A 17,171-nucleotide genomic window follows, 5' to 3' on the forward strand; every position below is an offset into this window, starting at 1 on the left:
AAGTTGACAAACACTAGGTCATACTCGTCTATTGTGAATCTTTGTCCATCGTTGGGTCTGCCCAATTGCACTTAAATAGGACGTACGTAGTCTTGTCATAGTACTCGACCTCAACTATATCGGTTAACTGCCCGTAGTACGTTTCACCTTCAACGGTTGGAACACATACGTCGCTGTTCTGAGTCCTCCTTCCCACATCATGGGCAAGCGTGCGAAACAATTTCCCATTTACCACGTTCCTATTGTACTTGACCGCTGTCTCCTTTAGCCCTCTACAACACATAACCAAGTTGTGGCCCAATTCCTCCCTATGTTGATCGTCCAGGCCATCGACCTATGTTATAATTTCAAATATTAAACATCACATTGGTTAATTATATTGAACCCGCATAAATTTTTTCAATTTCAAAATTACCACTATTTCCTTACATATGCACGGTACCATTCGCAGAACTGCTCATGATGTTAGGGTTTAGGGTTAGGGTTTAGGTTTTTTTAAGGGTTTAGGGTTTAGGGTTTAGGTTTTTTTTTTTTTTAAGGGTTTAGGGTTTGTTAGGGTTTAGGGTTAGGGTTTGTTAGGGTTTAGGGTTTAGGGTTAGGGTTTTAGTTTTTTAGAAAGTGTAGGATTTTTGTTTTTTTAAGGGTTTAGGGTTGGGGTTTAGGGTTTTAGTTTTTTTTTTTTTAAAGTGTAGGAATTTTTTGTTTTTTTAAGGGTTTAGAGTTAGGGTTTATGGTTTGTTAGGGTTTAGGGTTTAGGGTTTAGGGTTAGGGTTTTTTTTTTAGAAAGTGTAGGATTTTTTTTTTTAAAGGGTTTACGTGTTTCCTTTTTTAAGGGTTTAGGGTTAAAGTTAGGGTTTTGGATTGTTGTTTTTTTCGGGTTTAGGGTTAGGGTTTAGGTTTTTTTTCTTAAAGATTTACGTGTTTGATTGTTGTTTTTTAAGGGTTTAGGGTTTAGGGTTGTTGTATTTGTTTTTTTAGGGTTTAAGGTTAGGGTACGATCATTTTATTATTAAATGAGGGAAAGTTTGTTTGAAAATCCTTTTTGTAAGAATTTGTCAAAAAGGATAATAGCAACACAAATGTATAATTAAACTATGTTATTATTTCTGTAGATAAAAAAAAATGCTGAAATAGAGTATACAGCATGGTTGTTGAAATTTGACTTTAAACAATTCCACAATTTATTTTAAGGTGATTTAGTATATGTGAACCATTTTTAGAAATAATTTTTTAATATTTGGATTTTTTATGAATTTGTCTGTGTCGACCATATGTAAAATGCTTATATTTATTTTATGTTGCTATTTTAAATTTTGTTGTTAAGGCGAATTGTAAAGAATGCTTAGAAAAAATATGTCTTCTCCTCACACCAACGTATAAAGTGGCAAAATGATATTGTAAATTTTATACTACGAGTAATATTGTAAAAAGTGGACGGTCAATTTGTAATCGTTGGTTTCCCATGCAAAACTATATTCATAGTACAGTAAAATATATCAAAAAAAATCTGAAAAAAAAAAAATGTAACCATATTTCACATACAAAACTACAAAAAAAACTTAAAAAAACAGCATGACAATCTATATACAAACCCAACCAAATCAGTAGCATTGCATGGGGAAAAAAACTTGTCCACTATTAAATGCTAAATCCACGTTTATTGTCCGAAAATATTAAAACAAATAGGAATATATTTTAAACAAATACATTTAAATATACCACATTTATTATAGCGAAAAAATAAATGACAAAAACAAGGAAAAATTACTTACAATTTATGTGGTATATATTTGTTGTGGATTTTGTACCTGCATTGTGGGAAAAAAAAAATTAATTAAACACAAAAAAAAAAAATTGAAACACAAGTAAGAGAGAGAGATGCAGAGAGAGATGTAGAGAGAGAGAGAGAGAGAGAGAGAGAGAGAGAGAGATGCAGAAAGAGAGAGAGATGCAGAGAGATATTTAGAGAGAGAGAGAGAGAGAGGTCCGGACCTGAAGCTCACCGGAGTGTTTGGAGCCGGCCGGAGTTCAAAGAGAGAGAGATGTAGAGAGAGAGCGACAGGTATATATATATATATATATATATATATATATATATATATATATAGAGAGAGAGAGAGAGAGAGAGAGAGAGAGATAGAGAGATAGAGAGATAGAGACAGTGAGCTGGCCGGAGAGGGAGCTGGCCGGAGGAACGGCCGGACTCGCGGAGGTCGGTGAGGTGGCCGGTGACGTCGACGGAGAGGGAGAGAGAGAGAGAGAGAACGAGCGAGCGTGAGAGAGAGACAGTGAAAGTGAGGGTGAGAGAGATCGATGGGTAGCTTCCTCTGGAAGCTACCCATTTTAATTTTTAATTTTTTTAAGAAAAAAATCTTACAGAAATGGCCTGGTGGCGCGCGGGAATTGTCCCGCGCTGTGCACCTAGCCAAAATTTGGCCACGAGGCAGGTGGCCACGTGGCCAATTAGGAACGTGTACAATATACACGTTCCTAATTGTAGACGTGTAATTTTATTGCACGTCTCCAATTGTAAAAATATTAATAATTTTTTAATAAAAATTAAAAATTATATGTATAAATATATAAACCCTAACCCGACCCTAAGTGTACGTATATACTATACTATATATGTACATAAACCCAAACCCTAGATATATTTAATATATATGTACATAAACCCTAACCCTAAGTGTATGTACTATATATAGCTATAAACCATAACCGTAAATGTATGTACTATATATGTACATAAACCCTAACCCTAGGTGTATGTATTATATATGTACATAAACCATAACCCTAGGTGTACGCATTATATATGTACATAAACCCTAAGTGTATGTACTATATATAACTATAAACCTTGACCCTAAGTGTATATACTATATATAGCTATAAACCCTAACCGTAAGTGTATTTACCATATATGTACATAAACTCTAACCCTAGGTGTATGTATTATATATGTACATAAACCCTAACCCTAAGTGTATGTACTATATATAGCTATAAACCATAACCGTAAGTGTATGTACTATATATGTACATAAACCCTAACCCTAGGTGTATGTATTATATATGTACATAAACCCTAACCCTAGGTGTACGTATTATATATGTACATAAACCCTAAGTATATGTACTATATATAACGATAAACCCTAACCCTAAGTGTATATACTATATATAGCTATAAACCCTAACCGTAAGTGTATTTACTATATATGTCCATAAACCCTAACCCTAGGTGTATGTATTATATATGTACATAAACCCTAACCCTAAGTGTATATACTATATATAGCTATAAACCATAACCGGAAGTGTATGTACTATATATATACATAAACCCTAACCCTAGGTGTATGTATTATATATGTACATAAACCCTAACCATAAGTGTATGTATTATATATAGCTATAAACCCTAAGTGTATGTACTATATATAACTATAAACCCTAACCCTAAGTGTATGTACTATATATAGTTATAAACCCTAACCGTAAGTGTATGTACTATATATGTACATAAACCCTAACCCTAGGTGTACGTATTATATATGTACATAAACCCTAAGTATATGTACTATATATAACGATAAACCCTAACCCTAAGTGTATATACTATATATAGCTATAAACCCTAACCGTAAGTGTATTTACTATATATGTACATAAACCCTAACCCTAGGTGTATGTATTATATATGTACATAAACCCTAACCCTAAGTGTATATACTATATATAGCTATAAACCATAACCGGAAGTGTATGTACTATATATATACATAAACCCTAACCCTAGGTGTATGTATTATATATGTACATAAACCCTAACCATAAGTGTATGTATTATATATAGCTATAAACCCTAAGTGTATGTACTATATATAACTATAAACCCTAACCCTAAGTGTATGTACTATATATAGTTATAAACCCTAACCGTAAGTGTATGTACTATATATGTACATAAACCCTAACCCTAGGTGTATTTATTATATATATGTACATAAACCCTAAATTTAAACCATGACACTAAGTATATATATATATACTATACTAAACCCTAAATTAAAATTAAACCCTAAAACCACTAACCCTAAGTGTATATACTTTATATAGCCATAAACCCTAATCTTAAGTGTATGTTCTATATATATATATATATATATAGCTAAAAATCCTAACCCTAAATGTATATACTATATATATCTATAAATCATCCCACTATACACTATATATAGTTATAAATCCTAACTCTATGTGTATATATTGTATACTATGTATTATAGCCATAAAGTAAATAAATGTATATAGTTTATAAACTGTTTACATGCATGCATATTATATCTATATATATATATAGTATTATGGATAGGATTTTTAACTTTGTTCGAAGCATTTTTTATTTTTTTTCTTAATGTAAGTGGTGTATAAAACCAAATCTTAATTTGGTGTTATATATATATAAATATAGTACCGATTTTGGTTTAATTATGCATTTAGTACAATGTATAAATAAGAATACTATTTACCGTACATACATGTATGTTAATGCATATAGTACAATATGTAAACCCTATAAGGTTTACGTACTTATAAGGAACTCAACATGTAAACCCTAAGTATAGTATTTACATATATGATACAAATTTAAGATTATGATATATAGTTAAGAATATATATATATATATAGCTATAAACCCTATGTGTAAATATTATATATAGTTATAAACCTTAATCCTAAGTGTATATACTATATATATCGATAAACCATAATCCTAAGTATATATACTATATATAGGTATAAACCCTAGCCCTAAGTGTATATATTATATATAGCTATAAACCCTAATCCTAACCCTAACCCTAAGTGTATGTACTATATATAGCCATAAACCCTAAATGTATGTACTATATAAGGGACTAAACCATAAGTATTTAATTCATTATGTAGCGCGGAACCCTTAAAATAATTACATTTACTATATATAGCCATAAATAACAAGGTTACTGTATATAGTTTCTAAACCGTTTACATGCATGCATATCTATATATGTAGTATTAAATATATGTTTTTTAACTTTGTTATGTTTTAAATTTTTTTTGTTCTTTCTAAACGTAGATGGTGTACAAAACTAAACCCTAATTTGAACTATTTGATTTAATTTTATATATAGCACCAAATTTGTTTAATTATGCGTATAGTACAATATGTAAATTATGTTATGGTTTACGTACTTATTAGTATACCATATATATATAAATAAGGAATCTAAAAAGCATAAACTCCAAGTATAGAATTTACATATAGCATATAGCTTTCAAACATAATTTTATGTGTATAAGCTATGTACACCGTATTTTCACAGATTTATATGGTTAATAAGATTAGGAGTTTTTTAATTTTTTTTTTCAAAAAATAAACACAGCACAAATTTTTTTTTTTTAATATATATTTGAGAAAAAATAACAGTTTGACACGTGTATTAATACACGTGTCCAATTGGACACGCGTATTAAATACACGCGTCCAAATGGACACGTGTACTAATACACGTGTCCAATTTGACACAAGTATTAAATACACGTGTCCAATTGGACACGTGTATTATATACACGTGTCAAATTGTAAAGATGGTACAATTAGACACGTTTTTCTTAAGACACGTGTCTAATTGGACGCGTGTCTACAGTAACCGGTGCTGTAGACAAGCGTCCAATTATAGAAATTTTTGTAGTGGATAAAGCATATACAAACACTTGCTTTACCTTATCAGGCTTATCACAAGCTAAAATAAGCTCCAGATCGATGGAGTTCACACTGACGGCGGAGTAGATCGAAATTAATTAATTAGAAGATTCTCGATCTTATATGTATACGAATATTTTATGAAATTTGATATGAATGGTTTCATTATCATATTGCATAAAATCTTATGTGTCAAAAGATATTGTACGTAGTGGAAACAAAAGGATGGGGATGGCCGGCCGACTTTGAAAGAAAAACCGCAAGACAATGAAAGTGAAGCTTCAAGTCTTTATTGGCGTCGTCCAACTTTTAAAACCTCGACCAGTCAGTCCATGCATTCTAGATGCCGTCCTTACTAAAGCATTCTACAACTTAAACTTCCTGCTTTATCGCCAAGGCTCCCCGATCGTACGTACCTAACCTATGCTCTAAGAATGCTTGTGGGAATATATACATCTCGGTTTAATAAATTGGATTTTCACAGATTTCCATATATTTTGTGAATATTTATTTCCTTATGCAAGACATTAATAACTCTAGAAAGAAAAGAATCACACATGCATGGAAGTCTTGAGAAGAGAAAAAAGGTTGTGCTTTAGAGGCGTATAACAGTACTAATCTCTGCGGAAAAACCTAATCTTCATAAACAGATTAATTAGAAAACTCTTCCATCTAGAATAGTGTATATATATATATTCGGGAATGGATTTACAGGGCCGGTAGGCCATGCTCCCCTCAATTCTTAAAAATAAAACATAAATAAAAATAAAATGTTTTTAGCTAAAAAGAAAAAATTAGCTTATTAATTGTCCATACTAACAAAAATTTTTAGTTCTAACCCCATTCTATAAAAATTTCTGACTTCGTCACTCTATATATTATGGGCCCGAAACTGTATATAGTATGTGACGTCGTTCCTCCACAAGTTTACAGAGCTTATTTTTTACTATTAAGAAAATTATATATGAGGGTAATTAGTACAACGATATTGTTGGTTTATTTTAGTTGGCTCATTCTGTCTTGACAAAAACGCATCCATATATGAAACTTTCATATCAGAGACTTATAACAGGGACACCGAAATTCCAGAGGATTCCTAAAGAATATTGCAAAATATATTTTCCAAAATAGAAAGGACTGATCATAACAAGAATCTTCACAATATATCACTAAGAAGGAAATATCCTGGTGAATGAAAGAATCTTGAAGATTTACAGCTCAGAAAGTCGGTTTTCCCTACACATCATCCGAACGCCCAAGTTAGAAACTCAGTGTCTAATTAGGGTTCGAACGCTACAGCAGATGATGGAGTCAGTAGCTCATGGTCCTAAAGACGGTCCAGACAGCCCATCAAACACTGAAGTCAGTAAGTTTTTGTTAGCAAAGAGTCCAAACGTTTATGCGGTGACTGCAGACGGAGGAACTACTTTATGCAACCGCTCGAACGCTAGGGTTTCAAGGTCCGGACGCACTCCAGTATTTTATAAAGTTTCAGTTGCAGGTTTGGACACCCAGAAGCATGGTCCAGAAGCTGCCTATGGAAATCCGAGTTTGTATCAAATTAGGTATTCTGAAGCCTATTTGAAGAGGCTCATAGGCTATTTATTTGTAAGAATTCAATATTGAATTCCAGTAAGCTAAGACATGGTGTTTATGCAGATATTGTTAGATGCGTTAACTCTCTTATAGTATTTGTGTTATTTAATCACGCGTGTGCGTACACACACATATAACTACATATACTCACAAACACATTCATGTACACACAAATCTATAAAATTAAACTCACAACAATAATTCAAGTTATATCTATCATATTAGGAAGATAATTCATTTTTACTTAAAAGATGTTTTTATTACAAAATTAAAATAATACGATTTTTTTTTTTTTGTGTGTGTGTGTGTGTTGTTGTTTGTTTTACGCAGGTGCTCTACTTTTTAAGATCAGAACCTTGGTCTATAAAAGCTATTTTATAACATAGATTGTATATCCTCTCCTAGATCAAGTAACGTTTTATACACCGTAGAAGCATCTCTCTGTTGACTAGGTTATTTTTTAGCAGTTCTGGTCTATTGTGGTCTAAGTCTGACTTTGTCCGGATAGAGGAAACTTTATTCGTAGTGCCTTTGACTTAGTTTATTAGGGATCTTTGTAACCTTGGACATTTGACTGATCGGTCTTTTTCTATATATTGGAAGGGACCTTTGAATATATATATATATATATATATATATATATATATATATATATAATGTTTTCTCTTTTTCTAGACATGCATGTCTACCAAACTTTGTAACTTTGATAAATTTGATGCGATCGAAGTCCAGCAATATGATGAAGTTAGTCAATCAATAATGATCAATTAATTAATCAATTTGTAATGTTTCAAGATGATAGAGAAAGATACGTAATTAACTAATACTGCTACCTTTCTGTCAGTAGTTAATATGATTGACTTCAAAAAAGCTATATTTGGAGGTCAAATCCGTGGGTAAAATCACATGCAGTATATAAATCAATATCAATTTGCGAGTAAGACTGTAATTTCTATATATAATTTGTATTATTATTTGTATGGATGCAAATTAGTGGTTGCTTTGCATTCTTCCGAGTTACAACATAACATCTCCAGCAAGCAGATGATCACAACCGCAAGCTCTTTTATTAGCAAGCCGAAATTAAGCAGTATTTACGGCTAGACCAAAACACAATGAAGCCGATCGAAATTAAGCAGTATTTAGTTGTAGGCATCAGAGTGTGCCAAGAGGTAGCTCTCAACGGCCCTGAAAAGTCCCTCTGCCTTTTCTTTTCCAATCTTAATCTGCTCTGCATTCATCTCATGGTCGCCTTTGGTGTGGTACTTGTTGCTGATCTTCAAGATGGATCCTCCATCAGGAGCTGCCACTATCTTGATCTCGTTACAAATTTTCTCCAGTTTGTCGCCCACGACACCACCCTCGATCACGCTGTAGCTGTATTTGAAGTTTACGTGATCAACCTCATCAACTCTCTCCTTTACGTACTTGAAAGGGCTGCCTGAAGGATATACACAAATATATAGAAAAGCACATGTTACTTCTTCCATTCAATATTCTATATATATATATATATATATATATATATATATATATATATATATATATATATATATATATATATATATATATATATATATATATATATATATATTTATGATGCTACGAATGATGCAAAACAAAAGATGCGATATGGAGATTAGGACATAAACTTATAATTAATTAACCTTCGGGAAAGGTGATCTTCTTGATGGTTCCAGGCCCTCCATTTCCTTCAATGTTCTCAACACTGCTAACAGCTTGAGGTGCAACCTTTGGAATGAGGTTATCGCCATCAAGGATAAAGGCCTTGAACAGCCTAGCCGCTGGGATAACGGAGGGGGTCTCAGCCTCGTAATGAAAACTCCCATGATAAACAAAGACTTTTGGACTTGATAAAAGGAAAACTACGTACGAAGAGGAGTTGCAGGATTGATTGAACTTGGTGCGTTTTTTGAGTTGGGGAGCTTGGCATTTATAGACTGAGCCTGAAAGCTACCTTTTGTGACAATGCCTCCTTTGTTGACCAATTTCATTCTCTTCGATCTCGGATGTCCCCACTTACACCTGAAAAAATATTCAACACAAGAATTTGTTGTTTAGCCAAAAGAAAGGACTGAAGAAGTTCACTTAATTCCATTCAGCGGTGGCTGCCACCATCCTTTCATCCATACCAGGGCTTCAGCTTCAATTTTGTCCATCAAATCTGAAAGAGGCTTCATGATATGCGTCATTCTAATTGACCATTCCTGGTCGGGTTGCAACCACTTAGAATTTGGCACCGCTAATACATATATATTTCAAAACTTTACTTACAATTTCTGATTTTTTTTTTTTTTTTTTTTTTTTTTGACATTTACAATCATAACATCAAACTTTAAAAAGTGTCAATTTAGAGTATTCATCTTTCTATCTTAACAAAAATGAAACCCAATTTGTGACTACTGGTAGGTCACTTGTGACCCGTCATGGGTCACTTTTGACCCACAGCAGGTCAGACTTTATTTTTATTTTTTAAAAAAATAAATTTTAATTATTAAATCAATGTATTTTTGTAATTTTATAAACATCTTAGGGGTATAAGAAACATTTTACTCGCTAATTGTTTGATTTATCGTTGACTTTGCACGGAATGGTTGAAATTAAAAAATGAAAATCTTAAATTGACACTTTTTAAAGTTTGCAGTTATGATTAAAAAATAACGAAAGATTAGAAGTTATAAATAGTGAATTTTTTTTATTTTTTTTCTTTGTTTCTTTTTCTATCTTTCATTACCATTATAATTATATAACTAGCTTGTATGCGGTAGACTTTCACATATCTGCTGACTGCTGTGACATGCATTAAGGGTCCAAAAGCAACCAAAGGAATTTAAAGCAAAAAACTGACGCCGTCTACCAAAAAGCCACTTTTCCGTGACTTTACTCCATTTCTTTTTTACTTTACTGAGTTTACTCCCTTCCTTTTCTTAAGGAAGCCTTTTTTTTCTTTTTCTTTTTTTTTTTTAATTCATTCTTGTCCAAACCCATGCACAGACGGACAAACCTGTTTTATCTTTTTCTTCTTCTTTTTCTATCTTTGCTTGTAGAAAACGTCTCCTTGTAATGCTAATGCTTGGCCAAGCTATCGAAACCCTTCTTGAGGATCTCTCATGAACAACAAACTCACATGATGCTTGCCATTTCAGATTGATGGAAGTTAACAAGTCCTTTTTTTTTTTTCTTCTTCTTCTTCTTGTACGAAGCTTCTACACACAGACCTGTTTTTTTTTCTTTTTCTTTTTATTTTTCTCTTTGCTTGTACGAAGCCTCTACGCCTCCTCTAACACACATTTTTTTTTTCCTGCAAAAGACTTCTTTTTTTTTTCACCCAAACAACCCCTTTCAAAAGAAAACATAATCGAATGGAAAAATAAAAATAAAAGTGGAAATTATAAAATAGAAACATGAAATTTTACTTAATTCGGTCTATAACGACCTACGTTCATAAACTAAAACCCAAATGACTACATTATGCTCTTATTACTTGATTGATTTACAATACAGAATACTCCTATTTATTGGAGAATTGAGATAGATAAGAATGATAATCAAATCTGAGTGATTTGATTACCATCAAATCTGCTTATAATCAAACTTATAAAAGGAAAGTAACATACAATATCAATATAATACATTTCCTTTCAATATAGGAAATATATTCTCTAACATCCCCCCCCCCTCCCCCAAAACTCAAGGTGCAAGGATTCTAGAAGCTTGAGTTTGCAATAAGTTCTTCTTCTTCGTTTGGAGATGACAACGATCGACGACGGTTGATGGCGTTGACTGGAGGTGATCAGCGACGATGATGAGAGATGCGCCATAAATTTTAATAGGCTAACTATGAGCCAATTAAAATCAAAGCCAACTATGGGCTAAACAAGGCATGGGTTTTAAATAATATCACAAATGCCAAAAGAATGGCCAGGCCAACTATAGGCCAAAATGATAGCCAACTATGGGCTGAAATTAGCATGATTTTTAAACAATACCACAAAGGCTAAACGATGGGAGGTCAACAATTTGACCAACAATGACCAAAATAATAGGCCAACAAATGGCCAAAATAATATGGGCAACTTGGCCTCTTTTGGATTTTTTTTTCTTGTTTTTTTTTTTTAAGCGAGAATTTTGCTTTCCTTTTCTTTTCTCGGTTTCTTCCCTTTTTTTTTTTTTTTTTTTTTTTTTTCGTCGTCTCCCTTACAATCTTTAGGGTTTGACCGGTTCACTTTAAACCAAGGAAAATAAGAACTTACGGCTAACCTCTAGAGCAGGCATTGATACAGCATGGTGAACCAAGGAGATCCACAAGGTGCTCGAGGATTGGGCGATGGCTGACGGCACAGCCTTGTATGGCGGTGGACTAATGGAGGAGAAGATGCACAAGGTGGTTCTCAGGAGAGGAAGCTGGGCGGTTCCCAGCGAGGAAGTCTCGGTGGATTGGTGGTGGATGGATTTGCAGTGGACAGTGGTTGAGAAGCGGATGAACTTGGTGGATCTTTATGGGATGCTTGCGGCGCAGATCACCAGAAGGCTGCTTGGTGGATCCGACGTGGCTTTCGGTGGGGGTGGTATGGCTTCTGATATGGTGATGGAGTCACAATTGCCGGGTTGTGTCCGGATACAAAACATCACGACTGAGAAGGTTGTTGTTGATGTGGTTGACAACAATGGACTGATGGCACGATTGTGGTGGCGTGGGATGATGGTGGTGCAAACTAAGGGGTGTGGAGAGGGATCTGCCGGAGGATAGGAAATCGAATCAGCCGAAGGAGATGAAATCGACTATGGATTCAATGGAGAACCATTGAATGGGCTTGGCATCGTGGCCACATATCTGAACATTGAGAGCAACTAATTTTTTTTATTTTATTTTTTTTTGTATCATATGCTATATATGCAAGATCAATGGTGGGGAGATATGCAAAATATTGACTATCAAGAACAAAATGAAATACAAGAAAACAAAACAAAAAAATTCACAAGACCATTGGAAATGGAAAAATAAAGACAAAAACGGAAATAATAAAATGGAGACAAGCAATTTTACATAGTTCGATATATGACCTACGTCCACAGAATAAAACTCAAATGGCTACATTATGCTCTTATTACTTGATTGATTTACAATACAAAATACTCATATTTATAGGAGAATTGAGATAGGTAAAAATGGTAATCAAATCTGATTGATTTGATTACCATCAAACATAATTCCAATCAAACTTATAAAATGAAAGTACTGTACAATATTAATATAATATATTTCCTTTCAATATAGGAAATATAGTTTCTAACATATATTCTCTAACATTTGTTTCTGGAAAAACTAATTCTTTCAAGCAACACCATCTCAAAAAGAAATCTATGTTGTTTTTTGTTTTCATAAACAATAAAAACTTCTAAAATGTTAAAAATAAAAAATAAAAAAAAAATACACAAAACAAAAACTAACTTATGAGGGGAGTCTTGGACGACCTCTATATCTGGAAATAGGGGGTTGGATGCCCATTAGTACACACTCGGACCAATTTTTACTTGTGTTCAGTTTGATTATGCAGATTCATAAAGAAATCCAAGTCCTAGAAGAATAAGAGGTCATGGCTTTGGGTGCAGAGACGTTTCAATTTTTCAATTCGAGTTGTAATTGGTGCACAACACTTGCATAACACAAGACATATGGGGTAAGCGCCATGTAGTGGGTCCCAACCACATAAGTCACACCTCATGTGTTTTGTGTTGTGTAAGTATTGTGCAAAAATATTTTCCCCTCCAATTTTGGGGTCTCCCAAGTAAGCATTAAAAGGAGATTGACGTTTCCCACAAGCAAAAGATAGAAAAAGATGAAAATAAAAAATAAAAAAAGTAGGTCGATCCATCTGTCTATGTGTGGCTTTGTACCAAAAAAAAAAAAAGGATTCGTTAAGAAAGGAACGTAGTAAAGTCACAGAAAAGTGAATTTTGAGAAACTCACTTGGTTGCATGTTAGAACAGATTCATATTTGGTAACTTGCTGGACTGGAAGAGCCAACCTGTAAAAGAGAAAACTGCGTCGAGGGGGACCCGACAATCCCACTCCGATGCTTAAGTCAATATTATCTCAAATGTATATCTCTTTTCTTTTGAAGAAAGTCCATCCTCTTTACCTGCATGGTCGTGAGGTATTTATAGACAAAATGTTGAGAGTGGTCCGGTGATTTTGCTAGGCCACGTGTCGGGGCCGGAGTACTTCTCGACCATTTAGATTGTGGGATCGTGGTACATGCAATACGACCCTCGTGGAGTCGATCGTCAACCGACTCTAGATCGTGGGGTGTGTTTACGCAATAATCGCTGTCGTGTAGATTGCAAAAAAGGTCTTTAACCATCTCTAAACTGTGAGTCGGTCCTTATGATTACCGTAGGGTTGGTTTTCAATCGACCTTGTGGTGCATGCTTACTCGGTATTTTACAGACTCTAGGTGAGATTGCCTTGGTAAAATACTGTCCTGACTCTTTGGGCCTTTTCGTTGATAAGCCCAATAGGTCTGGTTTTGGCAATCTGTTATTGGGCTTGATGGACCAAATATCTGGCCTATTTGGCAAAGTCGGGATTATTTCCTAACATTGCATCTAGAGCCTTAATACATATCACAGCAGATATGCACTACCGCATAAAAGCCGAATCTTGCAATCATAACTTTAAATTTTAAAAAGTGTTTATTTAAGTTTTCAGTTTTAACTCTTCGTTAAGATTTTCTGTTAAATTTTTTTCAAACCTTTCAAAATATTCCTGTTTTCTTTTCTTTTGTTTTCTTTTTAAAAAAATAAATTAAAAATATCAAAGATTTAGGTGTGGATAAATCAACCCCAAAATATAATGCATGATCACTACAAAAATCACTACAAATTGCCACGTGCATTTTGACACGTGTATGACACTGTACACGTGTCAAACGGTTTGACACGTGCATTTTGACACACGTCTCACGGGTGTTAGATGTGGAAGTCATTAACTGTACAGTTTGACACGTGTATTTGCAATATTCGTGTCAAAACGGTTTGACACGTGTATTTGCATACACGTGTCAAATCTGACACGTGTATCTAATACTCGTGTCAAAACGGTTTGACACGTGTATGCTCATACACGTGTCAAACTGACAGACACGTGTATCTCAATACACGTGTCAAACCGATTTTTTTAAAAAAAAAAATTTCAAATTGAATTTTTTATTTAAATAAATTTTTAATTTAATTATTTAATTGTATTTTTAAATTAAATTATAAATACAATTAAATAATTAAATAAAAAATTTAATTAAATAAAAAATTCAATCTGGAATTTTTTTTCAATTTAATTTTGTTATTGTTTTTTTAAATTTATTTGGGTAAATTAATTAATTTTTTTTTTTTCAAATTTTATTATTTCCGACCACAAATAACGCAATATTTATTTCACCCAAAAACAGCACAAAATCATATTACACAAACCAATAGTTAATAACGTATTCGTTAACTACGCAAATATTTACGAACAAAAAATAATTACACAAAATATCTACAAATCTGAAGGGCGTCCCTGCGAATCACGAGGTACCGTCCTAGGCGTGTTCTCGCCAACCGGCGATTGCTGCGCAAGGAATGGTGTAGCGGGCGAAGGTGTAGCGACAGTGGAGTGCTGGCTCAGCCGTCGTCCAACAGGCGACAACGTACCAACCGTTGTCGAATTACCAGCAAATAATATAGACAATTAAAGTATATAATATTACTTGCAAAATTAAAAGGGTAATGAAAACAAATTGAAATTAATTTTGTCCTATACACAATATAAATCATACCTGCAGATGCACTACTAACAGACGACGTACTACTTACGTGTGCAGGTGAAGACTGAGTACCAAGACATGGTGCTAATACTCCCATGGAGGATATGAAGACCTCAAACTGTCGCATGCGCTGCTCCATGGCGTCGAACTTTTGCACGCGCTCCTCCAACCTGCCATTCCTCACTCGCTCAGCCCGTAGCTCCGCTTGGATCTCTTCCATCTTCCGAGCGTGTTCGGCCCAATCCCGAGACGTGCCCTGAGATGGTCTCCCCTGTGACCGAGGCCTATATGATAAATATGTCCCCCGAATAGGTGTAACGTTTGGCCCAACCTACCGAACCCTCCCCGCATACTCAGGCCTCCCAACCGCCTGTTCGTAAGCGTCGTTCGGTGCCCAACGCACCGTGTCTGCTGAGACGCTTTGCGTGGCGGCTGGATCACTGGATTAACTCTGCGTCATCCTCTCCTGTACGTCGTCAACATGAAAAACTCATATATTGAATAATGACATATCACACATAATTTAAAAATATTAGTAAATTAAATCAGTAGCATACGCATAGGACCCGTGTACGTTCGTTCACGTAAGTGCCGTCTTTCCTTGTGTGGGTCTTCACAAACGACACGGGGCGAGTGGGGGGCGTGCCAGATGTACATGTCTGTCGTCATGCAGTTGAAATATATAACAAACAGATAGCGATAAAAATAGTATAAAGAAAAAGAAAAACAATTAGCAACAAAAATTAAAAACATAAACATATATTTTTTCATACCTCCTCGTGATTAAATCTGGCATAACTTTTAGATCCCATACAATGGGGAAGGTCATTCTGCTCCCGCAGCCTCTTCATCCGTTCAGAGGTTGCCTACGCATTGAACATGAAAATAAAAATGTAAGCATTGACACACTTAAATTAAAACTAAAATTAAATGAACTGTTATTAAAAAACCACAACATTTTTTTGGCCTACATACCCTTTTATGCTCAGTGCACCAATCGCTCAGCAGGAACTCTACATCTGCTGCGTCATACTTCGCAAAAAAATTGTCCGGCATTCTCGCACGGATACTCTCGGGCGTGTCATCGTCTCCAATACATAGTTTGGTTTTGAACCTCGACTTCCACGAGTGATGCTTACGGCCAATATCATTCCATGCTTCCTGTTGTGCCTTGCGCTCGTCTACTGATACAGGTAGATAGAACTCCTCCTGCACATTCAATCAAAGCATTATAGGTTTAAAAACTTCAATAAAAACATTAATCTTAAGTTTAATTCAAATAAATAAATAAATTATATTCATAAACATACCATCAGCGCGTCCCACATTGCCTGCTTAATCTGCTTATTTACCCTCTCCCATTCGTCCCTCATATGTATGTAGGACCCGCTCTTGATAAGCTTGCCCTCAGCCCGCCGAAAACGATTGCAGGCTCGTCCTACAGGTTGTAGAGCAGCATTGTACTGCAATACAACCTTCTTCCCCCTCGGGAGCACCCAGTTTCTCTCTGGGTCCTTAATCACCTCATAATATATGGTTCCGTCTGGGTTGTACCCTAATGAAAAAAATATTCAACATTTAATTGGTTAACACTAAAAAACATATATATATAAACAAATTGTAAATTCAAGTTATTTTTCTTTCAAACAAAAAATTAAATTTTTGGTAACATAATATGAGTTTTAAGTATGTTTAAATATGTACTTACCCATCAACCGAATATGGTCAATCTCTATGTGTTGGGTCGCTGGGTCGCCTGCAACCTCCTCGCCAACCCCTCCGGCTGGTGGAGGCTGCTGATCATCATCTGAATCCATATCCTGGGGGCTACCGGGGGCCAACTGATCGGTACCCAACATCGCAACGTCCTCCTCATGGGTACTCTGGCTCCCCCCCAGATCTGGCATCTGACTCTCACCGGAAAGTGGCACCTGGCTCTCACCAGATAAAGGCATCTGGCTCTCTACATGCCTTGGGCCTTGACTCGCCCCCG

At 34.7% G+C, this 17,171-nt stretch overlaps 1 protein-coding gene across 1 annotated transcript; it reads right to left on the reverse strand.

The window, feature by feature from the left end:
• Positions 1 to 8,282: 8,282 nt before the first annotated feature.
• Positions 8,283 to 9,565, reverse strand: LOC133860050 (major pollen allergen Aln g 1-like). The gene is made up of 3 exons (XM_062295690.1): positions 9,506 to 9,565; positions 9,020 to 9,326; positions 8,283 to 8,793 (listed from the first exon to the last, which is right to left on the reverse strand). The coding sequence occupies exons 1-3, from the start codon at positions 9,563 to 9,565 to the stop codon at positions 8,495 to 8,497; spliced, it is 666 nt and encodes a 221-aa protein (XP_062151674.1). The 3' UTR covers positions 8,283 to 8,494.
• Between the last annotated feature and the right edge of the window lie 7,606 nt (positions 9,566 to 17,171).

Source organism: Alnus glutinosa, chromosome 1, assembly GCF_958979055.1.
Source record: "Alnus glutinosa chromosome 1, dhAlnGlut1.1, whole genome shotgun sequence".
NCBI classification, from domain to species: Eukaryota; Viridiplantae; Streptophyta; class Magnoliopsida; order Fagales; family Betulaceae; genus Alnus; species Alnus glutinosa.